This window comes from Excalfactoria chinensis, chromosome 2, assembly GCF_039878825.1.
Source record: "Excalfactoria chinensis isolate bCotChi1 chromosome 2, bCotChi1.hap2, whole genome shotgun sequence".
In the NCBI taxonomy this organism is placed as follows: Eukaryota; Metazoa; Chordata; class Aves; order Galliformes; family Phasianidae; genus Excalfactoria; species Excalfactoria chinensis.
The window spans coordinates 122,533,568-122,554,292 of record NC_092826.1 but is presented as its reverse complement, the minus strand read 5'-3'; the positions used below and the strand labels follow the sequence as shown (position 1 = coordinate 122,554,292).

The window sequence follows — 20,725 nt, the reverse complement described above, 5'->3', positions numbered from 1 at the left end:
CTGCCCTCAGATGTGCACAGTGCTCTCTGGTGATGCTTGGGATGATGTGCCTGTTGTGCAGTTGCACAGAAGTCTGTACCAGGAGATACGTTGCCCTCGTTCAGACTCACATGCAGAAGTTGAGGGTGCTTGCATCTGATACAGCAGAGTATAATGGTACAGCACTGGGGAAAGGAGAAACTGTTGAATATTCTACTGAGGCTGACACTGCAAGGGATTATGCATGTGTATTTTCCTTTTTTTCTGTCCTTGCTTGCATTTGCTCATTAGTTGTTGTCTGTAGTTGCATGGTTTCTAGATTACATGAACATTACTTTAGCACTATCTTACTGGCACTTAAAAAATAATGTGAAATGCCACTCTCTCTAAGTTGTTGTGCACCAGCTTCATCAAGTTCTTTGTTGTCCATGTGCATGCTTTTACCTGAGAAGTGCAAGCTGTGAATTAGCATGTCTTGAAGGGAAGTTTAAGAGCAAAGTGATAGCAAATAATTCGGCATTTTTGGTTCCAGCGTTTGCCCTATCACATGGCTGTGAAAATAATTCTGACTTTAAAGATGGAGAAGGAAAAATAGGTGACCTTGTGTGTTGCTTAGTACGGTGTCTGTACTGTGAAATGCTGCTGCTAAGATGCTTGCTTCGGTGGTTATAAGTGAATATTTGAGTTACTCGTATTTCAGCCTTAATAGGCAGCACTGATACACCATCCTTTTGTAGGGAATGGAAATGCACTGTGTGTGCTCAGTAATGCTCAAAAAGTGATTTTTAAAAACTTTTTACATATTTGAGACAAAATATTGTAACTTATAAATGCATTTTAATTGATTTCTAAGAAATAATAAACTAAAAACTATGGTTGAAGTATTCAGCTACACATACTCTGATAGTCTTACTGGTTAAAAAAACCACACTAGCTGTTAGCCCTGTTATTTCTGTTGCTGAGATAATGCCTCTACTTACCTGTTTCTGTCTTTTTGGTTCAGATAGTTTAACCACATTCTGCTGCATGACTGTGGGCAGGGGGAGGTCTAGAAAACTCATTTAATCTTTAGAAAATGAAGAAAACAAATGCCTTTTCTGTTAGAAGACAGTGATATTTAAACACACTTGTTTACGTATTTCACTAATTACTGCTTGCTTTCCATCTGACAGGATTTGTCTTTAGTGAATCTGAATCAACTGCTTTAGAGCAATTTGAAGGTGGCCCTTGTGCAGTGATTGCACCTGTACAGGTAAGATGTCTTTATTACAGCAAGGATTTAAGATTAATAAGCCCAAATTTTGTTCTTTTCAGAGCATATATGGAACTAAAGTACGGAAATTATTGCAATAGATTTGTAATGGTTATATCAGTAATTCGTAAATACTGAAAGGGATTTTTGATTTCTGGTATTCCTCCTCAGTTACATATTGCAAAATTTTGCATCCATTACTACAGTCCTGTGACTCTGGAGGTGTTTGTTTTAATACTCTGAAGTCTGCTTTATTCAGTGTTAATGAGATTGAATGTAATATTTTGGGGCACCTTTACACTACATTGAATGAGAAAAATCAGTAAACAGTGCAGGCTTAGGGCGCCTTACTGAAGGACAAAGAGTGTGAAACTAATAACATACAGAAGTGCTTCGCTGTAGAGCTTGTAGTGATGTAAAATGTAAAATTTGGTGGTGTTTGTTTTTAATCATTACTTGATGCTTTGATATCAAAGGCGTTCCTTTTGAAGAGGCTTTTTACCAGCGAAAAGTCTACTTGGAGAGACTGTCCAGGTACCGAGACTTTTTTCTTTTTCTTTTATGAAAAAAAAGAGGAAAAAAAAAAAAAAAAGAGGTAGTATGTATAGAATGGTGGGATGGTTTGGGTTGGAAGGAGCACAGAGATCACCTAGTACACTTTCCTGCCATGGGCAGGGATACCGTTTGCTAGATCAGGTTGCTCAAAGCCCAGTCCAGTCTGATTTCAAACACCTCCAATGATGGGGCATCCATTGCTTCTCTAGGTTACCTGGTCCAGTGCCTCACTGTCATCTCTGTAAAGTATTTCTTTCTAATATATCATGTAAATTCACCCTCTTGAAGTTTAAAAGCCATTGTTCCTTATGCTGTCACCTGATCAAAAAAATAAAAAATAGAAAAGGTGTTTCTCTCTCTTCCAAGCTCTCTTATATAATAAAAGGCTGTAATAATGTTTTGCCAAAGCCTTGCTGTCTTCGTGCTAAACAACCCAAAGTCTCTGAATTCTTTTTTGTAAAGCACTTGTGTGTTTTATAAATACTTGATTAATTGAAATCTATTACTAAAAGAAGGAATAGGTTAGAAATCATATTAAAACATGTTTCTCTAAAGATAGCTTTATGATTCTTTGGTCCAGTGTTGTCACAGAGTAGTTAGTATTAGTAAGTTAAAGTTAGCTTACATAATTGTTTAGATAATGTTAACGAGTACAAAAAAAATGTTAGGAGCGCATATAAGATGCTGATTAACAGCAACTGAACTCATGCAGGTTTCTGATCTTTCAGAAGTAGAACAGAAAAACCTTCTCTGTCATACGTTATGTGATATTTTGGAAATGGCTTGCTCTGATAACTCTGAGTCGTACTCTCTGGCAACATGGATAAGGGGAAAAACAACTGAAGAAACTGCTAGTATTTCTGAAAGTCCTGCAGAATCCAGTCGTCAAGAGGAACAACCTTGTAAGATGTATTTCTGTTCTAAATTCTCTATAACGTAGTAAAGTATTATGTTACTATGTTGTTTTTAAGGGTCCTTTGCTTTTTATTAGTATACCGATGAGGTTCTCGCCTTTGTAATTCCATTAGCTGTAGTGGATATTTGTTTTAATTAGAGGCATGAATTCTTTTTGTGAAAGGCATCTCAATCACTGGGGTTCTTAGAGATGTTATTCCCTTGAATTTGAGCAATTTGCATGAACTTTTCAGGTTTGTTTTTGTAATTTGAGGCCATTTTTTGTTTTTTTTTTTTCCTTTTAATTTGGAAAAAAGGCATGCTTCCTGCCACCAGAGGAATATTTTAACTGGCCATTTGTAGCTGTATCAGAAGAGCTTCTACAAGAAACTCTTGAAAGCTGAATTAGTTCTGAAATATTCTGGATCCCCTGTTAGGGAGAAGTAGCATTCTGCCCTTTGCTTCCGTGTGATACCAGAACAGCTTAATCCAACAACCTTTTATTAGATTAACAGATTTTTTTTTTTTGTAGGCTAGAATTTTTCTTTTACCTACTTTATTCAAATGTCTTGATTTCTTCAGTAGTTACTGAATATCTTCTGTTACACTGAGATATGACATCAAGATGTGACAATTTAACTATTGTGGTTCCAGTGATATGGAAATTTTTTTGTATGCACGTGATCATTGAGATGTATTTATTAAGCATTAGTAGGGGATATATAACATGTTAAAAGTTAAGCTTCTTTTTCTTTTAGTTTTTGTTCTCAATGTGCCCTTTGAGAAGTATGAAAAACTCTTCACATGAGAACATGCTTATAAAGGTGCCATCTTTTGACGGAAGGTATCTGTCATTCACCACTTTGTGACATAATTACAAAGTAAGAATTGTACAAGTAGATTTGTATGTGTAAAGCTAGCTACAGCAATTAGTAGTGCTGGAGCTCTTTATGGCACAAGTCATCTTCATCTGCTGTGAAATGCTTCATGTGTTTTAGAGGACTTAAGTGATGATTAAACTTCTAGTTAACTGGGGGAAAAAAAGTCACCACAATAAAGTCCCAAAGTGAGCTATTCCTTATAAAGAAAGAATACTATATGGGAAATTGTATCTACAACTTTCCTGGTTTTGAGAATGAAAAAAATCTTCCTTTGAAAGTTAAAGTGGTTGTAACTTTGAAATTCCTGATTTTGGCTGCTTTTCCACATGTCTGCAAAGCTCTTGCTCATATTATGACTTTTCATTTGAAGAAAAAGTGAAGCAGAGCCTGGTTATCAATAGCTTTTTTAACTTCCTTTAGGTTAACATATGGCCTTGTTCCAAGGAACTTTATGGAAAGTGTGTTCATGAGGTCTTTTTAAGCACAAACTCTTTTTATCCTCAACGTTAACACTTAATGAACTAGTCAGTTCTATCTGTGCTTTTCCCAGTTCTCTACAAGCTCTACCTGACTTTGTCCTTAACACCATAGAATGCTTTTAGGAAGAGCAGAATACGCTCACTATGAGCAGTATGTTTTTGTCATGAATGCAAGTCTCCTTGACTGTTCATATTCTACTTGAACTATTCTACATTCCTGTTTTATGTACCCTACAGTTCAATCAGTATTTTAATTATTCATTATTTAATGCTACACATTTCCTGATTTAAGATGTACTTGTTAGTGCTTTCTTTTTAAAATCCTGCTATTTTAACTAAAAGAGCAATTTCAGTTTCTGCTTGGTTAGCCTAGGAAGAAAGATATTAGTAAGAAGGTACTGCTAATAATGCAGAGTTCTGTTGTTGCTAGTGCAAAAGAATAAGTTTATTTCTTGCTTGGCTGCTGTAACCAGTAAAAATACAAACTGACATTGTCATAGTTTCTGGAACTTGAGAGGTGATGTAGGCTGGCAGAGGAGTCTTAGAGATGCAATCCCTTGTGGCAGGCTAGTGCTACTTGGGAACTGAACGTGGGAATGAGTTTACAGTAAAATCATGAAATACAAAAACTTAAAATGTGATTAGATGCAGCACAATAGAATTTGGACTCAGTAGGATTTCTGTACTACTGTATTTTCACACAACTCGTGCTTTATTGCAGTTCGTACTTTTCCTCTCCACTAAGTGCTGTCTTTATCTAGCTTTGTTTGGATTATGTCTATCTGCACTTCTTTTTAGGATTTCTACTTCTTTCCCTTTGTTTCAAGAGTGCTTCTCTAACCACTTTGTTCTGTTCTGTAGTAACAGAATGGAGCTGCCTGTAATCTTGGTGTGTGAACAAAACAGGGATTCAAGCACACTTACTGAATGCAGTAGCATTTTTCATCTGCTTTTGTGATGTATTCTAGTGATTGTTGGCCATGCATTGGCTGTAGTAGTGCAAGTTCCCAGGTTCAAAGGTTGCTTTATATGGTTTATTCCCTCTAACTTTATGCAGAAATGGCATCAACTCTTTGGAAGGGGATCCTTTAGCATTTATAGTCTCCTTATTAAAATACTTATGCATTAATTAAAAAACAGGCATGGTTTGGAAATTTTCTGCGGTGTAGTCTAATATTTTCTTTCACATTTTTCAAAAATATCTTAATCTTTTTAAGCCTAATTTTGTTCTTGGAAACCTGGTTTTTGCAGTAGGTTTTGTTTTTGTTTTTGTTTTTTTTGTAGTAGTAGAAGTAATTGTTAAAAAGATAAAGAATAAACCACTGCCTTATTTTTGGGGTAGGAAATGAAATTATTCCGCTGCTGGAGAATCAGAGTCAGTTGTATTTATACATGGGCAAACCAAACACACCTTTCAAAATGAAGTCAGAAAATGGATAAAAAGCCATTAATAGAGTCGTGGGAGGAACTGGGCAGTAGTATTAACTCCAATGGCTTCAGGTCTTTAATGACAATCGTAGGAAGTCATTCAATAGCTAAGTGATCAGACTTCATTTAAAAAATCAGCTGAGTGGCCTGTATCAGCAAACTGCTCCATCTGTTTAGTGTATTACTCCACTCACAGGTACAAGTACTGAAGGGTAAAGGGCACTGAAGACTTCTACAGTCTTAATATCCAAATACTTGTCAGGATTCTATAATTACAGAACTGGCACATCTTTAAAAGTTTATTTCATCACCCTGGCTTGAAAATGTTATGAGGGGGAACAAAGATATAAAGCCTGCATTGAACTTGGGAAGACACTAAATGCTGTATTTTTTTTTTTATTATTTTTATTTTTTCTTGTTTTGGAGGTAACACTTGGAAGATTATTTAACTACGATTAACAGAAAACAGTGGAAAAACCTATGTAAAAATAGAATGTGTAGAAGTTCAATTCTACTCTTTTTTTGTGATAAATACTGAATTAGTATTAAAAGAGGAAGAACAAGAAACAAATTTCAGTAATATTGGTGTATTCTAAAAGAAAAAATACAGCTTTTCTACATTGATAAAATGATCCAAATAATCATGCTTGCTTTTCTAGGAAATAATACTTACTGACCTGTGAAGTTACATCTGTAGCATGCATATGCTTGATGACTTTGACAGTTGTGATTTGTACAAAATCAACAGCTTACCATTTGACAAATGTATTAAAAGCTGCGCAATCCAGTGGCTTTGTGCTTTTAATAAATTGATTACTCCAAATAGAAATAGTCAGTTTTGTACGGCGGAATCTTAATGTTCACTGGATCAGTTTTATACAAACTAGTTAAAAAATGAGAATGTCAAGGGAGGATTAAAAATCAAAAATATAGTTAAAGCTTGAAAGTATACTAGCTTGCTGTGTGTATCTTGTGTCATTTTTTGCCATGTGTAGTGCTGAAAAGTGTCTCTTGTGTATAGCTGCCTTGGCTGTGGAAGAGCTTGGCTTTGAGCGATTTCATGCATTAATTCAGTAAGTAATATGTTGTAACATTTAAAATACAATATTTTGAAGTAACGCTAATATTCATAGCCCTGGAGGGGCTGGCTGTGTTGAAGAACTTCTTGAGTGTTACAAATCAGGTTAAATTTTGATTTCAGTTTGGGGGTTTGGATTTTTATGTTGTTTTTTTGTTTGTTTGTTTCTTTTACATTTCACAGATTAAAATTGAATATTACCTTGAACAAAAGGATTTGACTTTAAAACTGGAGCAATGTAATAACGTGAAATTGCTGAATAAGCACAGCTAGTTAAAATTAATGTACTGAGTTTAAAACGTCCATCCTCAAATTCCACATAGTCCCACATATTTTGAAATATGTGATATTAATACTGACAAACAGATGTAATCTAGTATTGATTTGAAATTACACAGGAAGTGTGCATCGAAGTTTCAAATAGAAAACAGAATCTTAAAAAAGCAAAGTTTGAACTTTTCTTTCATGGGCGTAAGTACAGAGCTTGAGGTTCTGCTGAGTTTGTCTTTAAAGACAACTGTCTTCTATTTTCACAGCAAACAGTTTTTACGTATGATAAAAATAAATGCCAAAAGAGGAAAATAAGAGCAAGAGAAAACACTTGAGATTGAAAATAATACTTATTAGGAGTAAAATAACTGCTGATTATTGTCCTCAGTAGTAATAATAGGCTGAAGGAGCAAGCTGTAGTTGCATGAGGAAAGGAGAACATTACAATTTTTGTAACTTTATCTAATCTAAACACTGATTTGTTCCCCAATCCCAGTCTATGAATTATTGATACCCACTTTGATCTTTCACAGTCTCTCAATTGCAGTTAAGCCCTTTTCTCTGCCTCTAGAGCAAGTTGAGCGATGGATTTCATGACTTTGCCTTGTCAATTTAAATTTTTCAAGTGTTGGCCAGAGAAAACTCACATATGGGTATACTTTTACAAATGTACAGATAAGCGGAGAATGTGATCTAGTTTGAGTTACTCAATGAAAACTAATATTTGTGTTCTGGAAAGCAGAGTTCAGCTGTTAATTTCCCAAGAAAGGGCAAGTGTATTTTACTTCACTGGAATCTGATGGAACTCTTCCTTTCTCTACTTTTTACTTTTTATTTTTAAATACAAATCACTTGGTGTTATGTAATCATCGGGGCAGCAACCAAGTATTTTCCCAAATGTGGATGTACCACTTTGAATGTTGTTCTTTTTTTTTTTTTTTTCCACCAAATCTGGAATCTAATGTCAAATTCTCAAGGGAAATGTAGTAATTACTTCTAAAGGCTGAAATACTTTTTACCTAGTGGTATTTTTTCCCACCATTTTTGATCTGAAGGTCGTTTCAGAACAGTGTGTAATGCAGATTTCATTCTGGGGCACACAGTCCATCATGATTTCAGTAACGTTTAGTAGAATTCCTGGTTCAAGCTACTCAACTTGTTCACAAATGTATTTCACTTTAACTTTGGTGTTTGTGTATAAAATGTACGTTTTTACACCTTGCTCCAGATTTATCATCATTTTGTGGGTAAATACTAATGACTCTATGGCAATTATGATAACAACAGAACAGCTGCTGTGTCATTCTATGTGTAACGCTAGTTTTAGGCTGTTTTACTTGGACAGTTTCATGTTAGGTCTTAGTATGTCTTGTTTGTGCTTCATGGTGCTGTTCTTTTTCATCTCAATAGGTTCTTTTTTTCTGTTGCTTTTTGTCTTTAGCAAGCGCGCATTCAAAAGCTTCCCTGAGCTGAAGGATGCAATTTGGGATCAATATTCAGTGTGGACAAACAGATTTGGAGTATTACTCTTTCTGTATTCTGTGATACTGACAAAGGTTTGTGGGTTGTTTGATTATTGTGTGCGTCTTCATTAACAGAATGTTTGGTCATGGTAACCCTTTTTCTTTAAAACCATGAACAGTTAAGTCAGGTGATAAATCTAAATGGGTAGAATAGCATCTTCACTCCTGTTACAATTCATATGCAGCATAAAAATATGGAAAAGCTTAATCCCTGGTTTGTTTTTTTCCTCTTATCTGGGAGAATTACAGATTTTGGAAACATCCTTCCCTGTATATCCCTGGTATCAGGAGAAATGAGTGTGTTTTGGTTTCATTTAATTACATAAGAACATCAGCTTCCCTAGTAGCATTGTTTTACTACTGTATTATCTTGCTTTGTGTTTCTATTTGCTATCACAAGAAATAAGTGTGTTCATGTCTCACTTCATGTGATATCAGCCTCGTAGTGTTTTGGGATTACACTTTGTTGTAAATGTTGTTGTTCAATCCTGAGGAAGGCAAAAATACTTGTTATGTTTCTGCAGGGTACTGAAAACATAAAAAATGAAATTGAGGATGCAACTGAGCCATTGATAGATCCTGTTTATGGTCACGGAAGGTAAGCTGGGAAAGGTGTGGTTGCTGCTACTTAGAATAGAAAAATGTGCTCATTTTTAAGAAATTATTGGCATTATTAGAAGGATTCAGTCATAACATTATAGTATGTAAAAGCAACAATTATAGCATATCTCTTCACTGCTTACTCCCTCTTGTATGTGAGTTTTGAGGAAAGACTTAGGTTAATATTGAGTTTTCAGAGGAAGAATTCTCAATTTCAGGGCTATATTTTTATATCAAATCATTTGATGGGAAGAGTAGGAATCATATTAGTGTTGCTGAATTAAAAAATACACTGTAATTTAAAAAAATGTTAATGTATCTACTCAGCTGATTAAATAATAACATAGTTTTTCATTTGTTAAGTGTAGAGACCTTATAAGAAGTAATTGATGTCCCTTTCAATGGGCTATTTCTTTTTATTACATAGCCAAAGTTTGATTAACCTCCTGTTGACGGGGCATGCTGTTTCTAACGTGTGGGATGGAGACAGAGAATGTTCAGGAATGAGTAAGTTGACTATGCTTGTTCATAATTTTTACATACTATGGGATGCTCTCCTATACATTTGGAATACGATGTATCTCTGCTTTGATTTCTTCTCATTGCTGTCCTTTGATTTAAGCAGACATGCAATGAAAATAAGGTATACTTGCACAAAATCACTGATGTTGATATCGGAGATTGTCAGCTACAGGCTGGTATCATAAGATACCTGATGACTTGGATCGTGTAATGGCATGCAGTTGCAGCAAGTCAGGAAGATATGCCAGTGCATTGGAGGCAGGCACTGGAGGATTCAGAGTGACTTCATCAGGCTAGATAAATGAGCTGTTGGGAGCGTCATGAATGGAATAAGCCTGTGCATCAGCATTAGTGAGTGTCGAGCAAGTAGTTTTTTTAGAAAATAGCCGGAACATGTGAACAGCAGGTTGCACATGAGTCATCATAGTATGCCCTTCTGAGCAGGTACAGCAGCATCTTAGGCTGCATTAGGAGTTTAGCCAGAAATGATTTTTCCCTATATTTGACACTGGTGCTATCTGTCCCATTTTGGGCCCCCCGGTGTGGGGGAGACATTGACATAGTTGAGCAGGTCCAGTGAAGAACCATGAGGATAAGCGGGGCTGAGCACATGATGTACAAGTAGGGGTGGAGAGAGTGCCTTTGTTTCATTGCAAGAGGTGAATGCAATGTGGGAAGCTTGTTGCTGTCTATGACTGTCTTATGGGAAGTGTTGAGAAAATAGAGCCTGGCTCTTCTCGTAGGTGTGTAGTGGAAGAGCAAGAGTCTGTGACCAGAAGCTGTAACATGGAAACTCCATCTCAGCACCAGGGGAATAACTTTTCCCAGGAGAATGGTCAAATGCTGGAACAGGTTCCTGGATAGGTTGTGGAATCCCCACCCCTGGAGATGCTCAGAACTCAACTGGTCACAGCTTTCCATGGTCTCTGATTTAATTGGGCCTGCATTGAGTAGATGTTTGGAGTAGGTGACTTCTAAAGATCACTTTCAACATGAATTATTCTGTGGTTCTACCACGTCTTGTTACAAGTACTTACTGATTCTTTTACTGATGTGCTGGTACTTGTCCAGATCCTCATTTGTTTTGTGTTTTTTTCCCTTGATGTTGTCTTCCTAAGTGTTAATGCTTCTGCAATTATTTTTTGTTTGTTTGATTTCCTTTATTTCATGCAAAGAGAAGATGATCTTAAAACAATAAATGCTTTGAATTCTAAAGGTGTTCACCTTTTCTCTCATACTGCTACAAAGTACATCTCAGGTTCATCAGCATATATTTCACAAGGATTTTCTGTAATGTAAGTCATTGCCCAAAATATTTACAATAGATTCATATAAGCATATAGACTTAGAATAGATTCGTATAAGTCTCAATTCAGAATTGGAATTGAAATGCACTGGTTTTACAGTGAGCAGTTAGTGTAATCCCCTTTGAGACTTTTAGACTTCTACTTCCTTATGGTTCCATAGAGGCTATACTTTTGCATCAGGCTTGTCAGAACGTCATTTGGATACTGTAACTCTTTTCTTCACTAGGCTTCTTTCCAGGGCATTAAGATTGGATTACGGTGGTTTATTATTGATGAGTCTATACTGGCTGTTCTTTGATTTTGATCATTCTCCTGCATGCATATTGATTACTAGTTTGTTACAAGATTCTTTGGAGGTTAAAATCATCCTTTGTTCAGGGTTTTTTCTTTTTAGCATTTTTTGTTGTTTCTGTTAAGTACCCTGACTTATTTTCTCTTTTATAGTCTCCAGACCCCTCTTTTCTTTTCGATACATAAGGTAATAATGAATTTTCCGAGGCATATTTTGTCTAGCTACAGGTTCATATAAGGAGTTCCATTAGGATCTGCAACTTGGAATGTGTCTGTCTTAACTAAGTGTGCAGTTTTTTCCCTCCTTTGTCTTTCAGATTATCTTTCTGAGACTTCATTCATTAGTACTCCAAGATGGAAACAGTCTTCTAAGAATACTAAGATCTTATTCTATTATTTTTTTTCCCAGAGCTATCTACATAATTGTAGCAAGGTATAGGGAGTAGTATTTATTTTTAAAAGGCCAGTATGTGACAATTGGTATTCATTTGTCTGTTCTTCATTCATCAGGTAATTTTGGACATAGCTAGTTTAAGTCAAATTGTGCATCTGGCATTTTAAGGAGAGGTTCTCACGAGTTTTATGACAGATGAGAACTGCCAGAGACTCACACACACAAAATAGAGAAATTACTGCCTCCCGTAGGGGTGACTGTGCAAAAGTCCTGTGGTACCTCTTGCTTCACAAGTAAACGTGTACTGGCAGTGTAACTACTCTGCCGATGCAGCCTTCCTAGGCTGGTAGTAAGGGAATAATGGGCATCAAGAGAAGGTGTTGTAGGGGAGCAAGGAACAGGAAATATAGCAGGGGACTGGAAGTAGGAGTAGTCAAATTTATTGTTTGATGTGGTTCTGAATACAGAAATCCTAGAGGAATCTTTTTTTATTATTATTATTTTTGCATTCTGAGTTGTGCGGCGTGTGTTTTTGCTTGAGCTACCGAGCTTAGTTTCAGTTCAGTATTTTAATTTCAAATCTTTTCTGATGTTACTTAGAGTGAGCGTCCTTTTTTCAAGAACAAGAAGAAACGCAGCAATTTAATATGGAAAAAATGAAATGCTGTAATCTTTTGGGTTTTTTAAAAACTGCCAGGAATTTGTGATGTTTCAATCTATCACTAGGTGGTGGTATTCCGATACTGTTTGCAACAGTCTCATTACATTTTAAAGTCTTCATTAGTTTGTGCCTGATCTTCCTTTAAAGGTTCTGATTTTCTCCCTTTTAAGAAACTTAAAAATTTGCTTACATTGGCAAAAACTACTTTTAAAAAGAAAAAAATCTAACTTTCTGACCAGAGGCATATATACTCAATTTTGTAGATGAAGTTTGTGTTACCATAAGATCTGTTCAAGGATGCTACTTCCTTCTGCATGGAGAAGATATGTGCAAGGTTGAAGTTCAGGCTAGTGCTACTAGTCTCCCTTTGTATCATAGAATTACCCAGGTTGGAAAAGACCTTGAAGATCATCAAGTCCAACCGCAGCCTAACCAGTACCCAGTATGCAGCCTAACGGGGATTTTTGTTTGTCTCCACTGTTGGCTGACTGTGAAGTGAGAGTTTCTTTGACTTTGAAGTTAACATAATAGCTTTCAGATACATGGTCTGTTTAGCTTGATTACTGGTTATTTAGGATATTCCTACTCTGCTGCTACTGTCATGGTTAGAATGGTTGAAGTTGTAAGGCATCTGTGTGGGTTTTATGGTCCAACCCCCTGCTCAAGCAAAGATGCCTAGAGCACATTGCCCAGGAGCATGTCCAAACAGTTTTGGAATGTATACGAAAAGGAATACTCTGCCACATCTCTGGACAACCTGTTAATTATAACTTGAATCGTTATTTCCTGAATAGTAAATGTTACTCCTTGGTCCTCTTTCTTGTATTCTGAATTCTTTGTTTGTCAGACTGAACTTTATTGATTTTTAACTGACTTTTTCAAATTAAAGTCTGTGTTAAAATTATTTCCTTAATATAGCATTATTTACTTCTGTCATTTGTTTCCCTTCACCCACATATAAGTGTTATTTAACAATAAAAGCTGTTCCTTAGTTTGAAGGATCTTGAGCTCTCTTTCCTGCGGCTCAAATGAAAGATGAATTGTCTAAATGTATTGCAGTTTATAGCAGTGCAGTTGTAAGTCAGTGAGATAAGGAGGTTTTGAAAAGTAATATCTATGCAATCCCTTATGTTTTAATTAAAGCAAATGTGAAGATTGATCTGAAACTGTGCTTTCAGGGATTAAGAATTATAGGCTGCAAAGTGGTTCTTCTACATGTACAACTAGCAGCTTTACAGTAACGAGTTCTACTTACAGTCCACAAAGGTATTAAATGAGCCATTGTTTGTAAATTTGATTTTGTTTTTCTTAACAGTGGGGAGAAAAGTTAAACCATGTCTGTAATGACTGGTATCCACTGTTAGAAAACTCAGTCAGTTAAAGAAGGAAGCATGGCACTGACACTGCTTCACTGTTGAGATGGCATATATGTAAGCCCAGAGTTCCTTCAAATCCTTACAATTATGACTGGTTTCTAAGCTTGCATTTGAAAGTACTCAAAAAAAAACCTACAAAAAAGGCTTTGCAAGTGCTCTTTCAATCACTAGTATGTAAATAGTTCAGCTGTTTCTGCCAGCTGTGTGTGCTTTGAGGGCTGTATGATAAAAGGAAGTTGATATAGAAAATGAAAGTGAGGGAACAGTTTATTTTGTACTAACAGAACTACTATTTACAAAATTCTTATTATTCAGAATGTGAAATCATTAGCATAAATAAAGCTGTGGAACTCTCAGAAAGGGGCTGTAATATGTGCACGTGCTCATTCATACATGTGTGTGATTCTCTCCCTTTGGAAAAGCTGTTTTTCTATTATTTTTGAGTATAATTTTAGTGTAATTTACAAGTGCTTCTAATAAATCCAGCAACTTTTGAAAAGAGGCTATCAGCAGCAGTCTTCATCTACAAACACCTATTTGGTTCTTATTCCTTTGCGAGAGGGAAATTATTCAACTCTTGTCTTTTTCATTTTACTGTAACTTACATTTTCTGAAACTGCATGACTTTTAAAAATTGCTGCTTAACCAGTTTTAAGAGCAAGAGGGTGTGATTGAGAGAAGCTTTGCAGATTTTTCTTTAAGTTTTGGGTTTTGTTTTGAACAGAACTTCTTGGCATACATAAACAAGCAACAGTCGGCTTTCTGACACTGATGGAATCTCTGAGATACTGTAAGGTAAGCTGTTTTCTGATTTAAATTTTAGTTTCTTTTTTTGAGTGCTTTGGACTTTGACAGTATTACTTCAAGCTCCGCTGCAAATGATGAAAGGAGATATTACAGAACTCTGAATGGATGTTCAACTTCCAATTAAAACTGAGAATAATATTATGCTAGTGCAGATAAATAGGGCAATTGTTAAATCCATCTTATTAGGGAAATGTTGTTTGATGCTACTGTAAGTTAAAGTTTGATTGCACCAATTTAAGGTAGCCAGAAGCTCTTTTTTTTTTAAATATAATGCTTACTGCAGGTGATGTTGGTAGTTAAAAAACTTCTTTTCACAATATCAAGTCCCAGGGTGACTTGCAAATAGTGGTAGTAAAATGCTGTCACTGTCTTAAGATAAAACAATCCACAAACACAAGTGAAAAAACTCCTATGAAATGTGTTTTGAATCTGAAAGATTCAACATATAGACGTTATTTTGTGTTCAGATGTGCACAAATAAACACACTACTGAAGTGCAGCTTGATCCATGTCATTTCCCATCGTGACACAGAATTTCCATGAGTGTTTTGGGAAATTTTGTGCTTTACAAATACTATTTTTGAAACAGCATGAATGCCCTTAATTTCGAGTGCCTTTTTGCTTGTCCATGGCTTCTGCTTTGATTGTGTAGTTTGCAGAGCATTGTGTATTGACTGACACTCTCATATATTAATTAGACATCAATTCTGAATCGATATATCCAAAACCAGCTAGCAGGTCAAGTGAACTTCTGTCTCATTTCTGCATCTGATTATAGCATTGTTACATAAGAGTAGTTAGTTATTCCTGTGCATTTTCAGCATGTCTCCAAGGTTGAAATATTTGATATTGATGATACCACTTCCTCAGTGATGTCATCTTTCAGCTAGATAGCGTAAGTTACATTGTTTTCCAAGTCAGACAGGAATTGGAGATGTGCACATTAACTATTTTACATTATTTGTATTTTCTAGAGCATTTTATATTAGTTCTCAAAGCATTTGGATCTTCACAAACTGATTTGTCATTGACTTGATAAGATTTCTGAGTTTCCTTTGTGACTCTGATGTCATTGCACATTAGGTTGGCTCCTATTTGAAATCTCCAAAGTTCCCCATCTGGATACTCGGCAGTGAAACGCACCTCACAGTCTTTTTTGCCAAGGTATGTTGGATGTGGGTGTTTATGGATGTGGGTGTTTATTTGATTGCTGGTCTTTGTTGTTGTTGTCATCATTGTTGTTTTTTTTTTCAATCTCAGGCTTTTTGTTATATAACCTCAGACAGATAAATCTATGTAAATCTGTAGTTCAGGTGTTATTACAACATGAATTTCATGTGGCTATAATATAAAATATGGTTGCCAAGACTTTTAATTGAGCCTTCCTTTGAAGGCAGACTTGAGTGGTTTAATGATATCTGTTAAATTTTAGTGAAGTATTTTGGCCCCAGGTTAATATACTGGAAAATGCGATTTAGAATACCATAATTATGATATGCGCTGTCTTAAATTTCAGTGGTACAAGAGAGATTTATCTGTTGATTCCTATTAGTAGTTTAATCTTTCTGACAGTACTTTCACTGATTTTTTTAATCTATTACCATAAATATCTTTGTTCTACCTTAAAATAGAGGACTGTTACAGTAATTCCTTATATCTGTTCTAATCTATACAAGTGGCAATCTGTGGAACATATAAAACACCTTTGAGATAAGTCAGTTTGAAATCTTAGACCTGAGTTTCTGAGCAGGCAATTTCTATTTCTTTTGTTGAAGATAAGTTTTCCTACGCTTACATTGTGCTGAGCACTCCTTTCTGATTAAAAATACAAACATCAAATGGTACTTATTAGAACTTAGTGGAATGAACTTCCCTAAATTTAATAACTTAATATCTTACAAATGAATTATTCTTTCTAGGTACAATTCTTGAATGTACTAGAACTTACAAAAAATCAGGGCCATAAATTCTTTATGTTGAATTTCCTACATAAATAAAATGAAGAAATAAAGTAATTTTCTTTAAATTTATGTCAAAAATTAGCCTGTATTCTGCATTTATTTATTTTTATTGCTGTGTTTATTTCAATTTTGAAAAATTTCTCAGAATTGTACGAAGTCAGTATGAAGAAATGTTGGGGAAAAAAATAATTTCTTCCTTAAAACTGCAACTTTGATTGGAGCACATCTTATCAGAGAAAAAAATCAAGTGTTTTTCTTCCTGGGCCTTTGCTGACCTGTCTCCAGGCAAACAGTTATTTACAGATAGATATATTTGAGGCCATCCTGCAGTATGAGTAAGTTGTGATGCAGTAGATGATGTCTTGTACAGACTGTGGAAACATAAGAATACCCATCAAGATGTCTCCTCCTTCTGTGGAAGTGTTCTTTCTAAGTGAAAGAAAATAGATGAGAACTTCCTTCTATTTCAGACATGCTAAGTGTCCCTTTCAGGTGGTGCTAATTTAAGTAAATAAAAGGCTAAATGCCCTCTAAAAATCAGCTTTAATTTTTACAAAAATTAGGTTGTATGGAAGAGATTGAGAAATTGAGTGCCTCTGACAAGTAGAGATGAGGATGTGATGCTTTCACTGAAATACTGTGTGGTCAGCTCTTGGTTATTTTTATGACCCTTGTAATGGGAAGTTATGGCAAACTGAGGCTATTCAGAATCTTTAGGAATGCGAGTGTCATCAGGCACTGTGTAAAAGAATACAAACAAATTGAAATGTTATATGAGCGATACCAAAAAATGTGTCAAAGCAATTATTTTATCTCTGGCTTCTGGATATTACCTGCTGACAAACAGCTGTCTGTTTTCATTTGCAGCGTTGTAGCATTTCTAGACTTGAGCAATCAGATAAGCAGGAAAGTCAAGATGAAGAGACATCTGAACATTTATACATTAATGCTTTTCCAAGAAAGTGTCCCAGTTTTGCTGTGTTGGGTCTGTTCTTAGAGTTTTTCTAACTTCTATCACTGTAGTCTGTTCTCCATATTTTCAGGGCCTAAATTGGTTTCTGGGCCTTTCTGCAGTATTCTTGATAACATCGCCTGTCAGGGAAAAAAAAGGCATTTACTTCTCTTCCTAAACAGTCATTTTAATCAGAAGAACAACTGAGCAAACATTGACATTGCTGTAGCAGAATTACGAATTTGAGTCAGTGGTTTTTGCCAGAACTGGGCTAAAGAGGAGCATCGCAGTGTATGGCATTTAACTTCAAAACAGTAACAGAGAATGTCACTGGCCATGAAAGAAAATAAAATGCATGTAGAAAAATCCAGTCATTACTATTGTACTACTCAAAAGTAACCAAATAAATCAGCAGAGAAGGAATCAGAGTCAGATTTTGGAAGAATTTCACTTCAGGAAGTAGTTGCGTATGTAGTTCCATAGACTCTGGTTTCTTTGATTAAGTGGAATTGTACTGAGCAGGATTGTCCAGATATCTGGTAGAAGGAATATAGACGTGTAAGGCAGCAGCTGGACTGTAACAGGATTTTGGTTTTATGTTGCTGATTAAGAGCCGGAGAGACAGGTGCTGCTGTGTTCTTGTCAATAGCCCTGATCAAATTAACAGTGACTTTTCAGATGTATCTATCTGCTGTACGTTTCTGAAAGGAAAAAAAAAGAAAAAATTTGAGTGAATTTTAGGGCAGGGAGTTCCCTGTGCTATCTGTGGGCTGAGTCTACTGGTTAAGTTACACTTCATAGTATAAATGCTATTGTTAAACAAGTGAATTTAATTTGTTCTGAATAATGCATAGTTCACAAGGGTTGTTTTGTCCGAATAGTTTCTTAGGATAAAGGCCAAGTTTCTTTAGAATAGTAGTCTCGCAGTTGGAAAGGGGAACCTCAAAATAAAACACTTCTGTAAGTTATCTGTTCTATTCCAGCTTTGCAAGATCACAGAGCGTGACTGTGAAACCTTATTCTGCTTTTAGCAGAGTTACTGCAATGAAATTGTTCCTACTACAGATGCATATTTGTCTGAGAATGTGCACTTCTGATCCATTCCTTTGTTTGTTGTTTGAGAGGTTTTCTATGGAGAAATCTGTGCTTTTTTATTTTTTTTTTAATCCATGTAAATAATTCACCACTATTTACCAAAGGAAATTCTAGGTTTAATTTTTTGTATTTTTTAGTTGGTGGAATGACATCTTCAGGTGAGGTGTTTCCTTGCTGCAGCACTGTATGTAGAGGAAATGTTGAAAAACATTGAAGGCGCTGCTTAATAACCTTTATTCATGCTGTGTTGGGCCATGTTGTTTCAGTTACTGCTTTTGTCCTCATTACAGTTTAAGGCTGCCTGTGCTTTTATATAAAAGTTTAGAGGAACTTAACCTCAAAGCAGTGTTGATTCAAAAGCTTACTTAACTTTATAGTTAATTACATTGTAGCTTTCTAAATGAGAATGTGTGAGCCTGACTTGAAGCACATAACAGGGCAGGGAAGAGAATAGTGTTTAAATTTTGCTGCAGTGAAAGAGTCTGATGCATTTGTGTATATTTGCAGATATGTTTTTAATGAAGCTAAGTCCAACAAAGTGACGGTGGCTGTATTTTCTCTAAATCTGAAGCACTGTCATTTTTGAAGTCTCTGTATTTCTAGTTCTCATTTCTTTCATTAGAAATAAAAATTCTTTCTTTAACTGGAGGTAGTTTTCATAAGAAGCCTTAACATTTGCATGGTTTGGGGCACTCTTCAGGAGAAACGCTTCTTTTATTTTCTGTGTTTCAGGCTATTGCAATTAGCAGCCAGTTGACAGTGCTGCAAGTAAAAAGCACATCTGTCTCCTTTTATTTTTATTAAATCTGGACTTCATCTATACAAAAAAAAAAAAAGCTAATTAGTGGAGAAATAATTGAAGCTCCTCAGAGTAGTTATACCAACTTCTTACAGGAAACGTTTTTTTTTCCATGTATTCTGCTTGAGATTTGGGAAGGAAACTGGGTGTATCCTCTACAGTCCTAGAGAAGACATGAAAGACAGATTGTTTTTTTTTTTCTTCCTTTCTGGTGGTGCTTCAGACATGCAGAGTACAGCAGAAAGGTTGATTGAAAAGGTTGAGGTATGTGTGGGTCTATGGGTGGGTCTGAACAAGAGATAGAAGGTTAGAGCTCAGAAGATATGGTAAGAAATCCCATGAAAAATGTTAGGCTAAATCACATGCTAATGCAGACAGTAGACCAGAAAGGCTATGGTTACCACATACAATATTGTGTCCAAAGTCAAAAGGTCAAGAGACTGCTAAAATTTTCAGGTAGATCTGACATGGATTTTCCAGCTTTAGTGTTGGTGATTCAAGTCCTCTCAAAGTTTGGTAGGACTGCTGCATTTTTCTGAGTCTTTGCAAGAATAAAGGAACACAGTGCAATGACAAAGAGTGTATAGCAAGGAAAGGAAAGCAATAACCATGGACTCTAAAGTGATATGATTGAATTTTATCAAGGCTGGAGTACAGTAATATACTTAGATGTGTTGAGGAGATTGCTTTAAGCACAATCTGATACTCCTACAGCTCTTGAGGTTGAGTAGTAAAATAGTTGATGTCTTTGAACACTGGGTGCAGTGGTAGGTATTTTCATTGTTTGTGGCCAAAACTGTGTTTAACAGTTAGGTCAAGTTTCTGTAATGCTTATATCACTTTTGTCAAAAACACTGTACATCTCCTGATAAGAGTAGCATTCAGGAGGACTGGCTGGTTAGTTGGGTCATAAAGAGGTAACTCAGTCGTGAGTTGTTTGCATTATTTGTTCAGAACAGGTGAGATACAGACCTTTACATTATCGTTTCTCAGTAAATTGAGAGAGGGCATAAGGCTTTCAGTGTTAACCAAACCAGCTGTTTGGCTTTTGCTGTCTGAAAAACTGTTTTCTCTGTTCATCCTGATTCTCTGACTAATATCAGCAACTTAGCCTTATAAATAAAATTTTCTCAAGCTTTACAAAACTTAACGTTCATCCTATTAAGTAGTGCTTGACTGTAATTGTTTAAGGACATTGCTCATGCTTGGCTGATATAAACCATGAAATGTAATTATATATGCCCCTAAGCAAATTAATTCCTTTCAGGAAAAGACTTTTTGTCCATCTTTCAGAGAGGAAGTTTCAGTTTTTGTACATGAAATAGACTGAGTATAGGGCAGCTTAGATGGTGTTGCTTTTCATCTGCTCGTTACTCCAGTTTTTTTGTCACAGAATTATTTCTCCAGAAATACTACATTTCAATACTTTTTTTTAGTGCTGAAGTAAATGAGGGATTGGTTTTTATACTGTCTCGTTGCACACGGTTCCCAAGCCTAGATGAATGCTTGTAAAATGGGGTGGAAAATAGGTTTAGCACTTCCACTTGGAACTCTTGATTCACTAAAATTTAGATCTGATAATTCAAAATAAAATACTACTACTTGCTGCATGAGGCGCATC

The 20,725-nt window shown here is 35.7% G+C and overlaps 1 protein-coding gene across 1 annotated transcript in view; it reads left to right on the top strand.

Moving 5' to 3' along the window:
* Positions 1 to 20,725, top strand: part of MINDY3 (MINDY lysine 48 deubiquitinase 3) — a 45,933-nt gene that overhangs the window by 4,353 nt on the left and 20,855 nt on the right. The window contains exons 2-10 of the mRNA XM_072328491.1: positions 1,152 to 1,231; positions 1,708 to 1,765; positions 2,515 to 2,688; positions 6,490 to 6,541; positions 8,258 to 8,372; positions 8,864 to 8,937; positions 9,367 to 9,446; positions 14,215 to 14,285; positions 15,381 to 15,461. Of these exons, the coding sequence (XP_072184592.1) occupies positions 1,152 to 1,231; positions 1,708 to 1,765; positions 2,515 to 2,688; positions 6,490 to 6,541; positions 8,258 to 8,372; positions 8,864 to 8,937; positions 9,367 to 9,446; positions 14,215 to 14,285; positions 15,381 to 15,461 (785 nt within the window). The remainder of the gene's footprint in view (positions 1 to 1,151; positions 1,232 to 1,707; positions 1,766 to 2,514; positions 2,689 to 6,489; positions 6,542 to 8,257; positions 8,373 to 8,863; positions 8,938 to 9,366; positions 9,447 to 14,214; positions 14,286 to 15,380; positions 15,462 to 20,725) is intronic.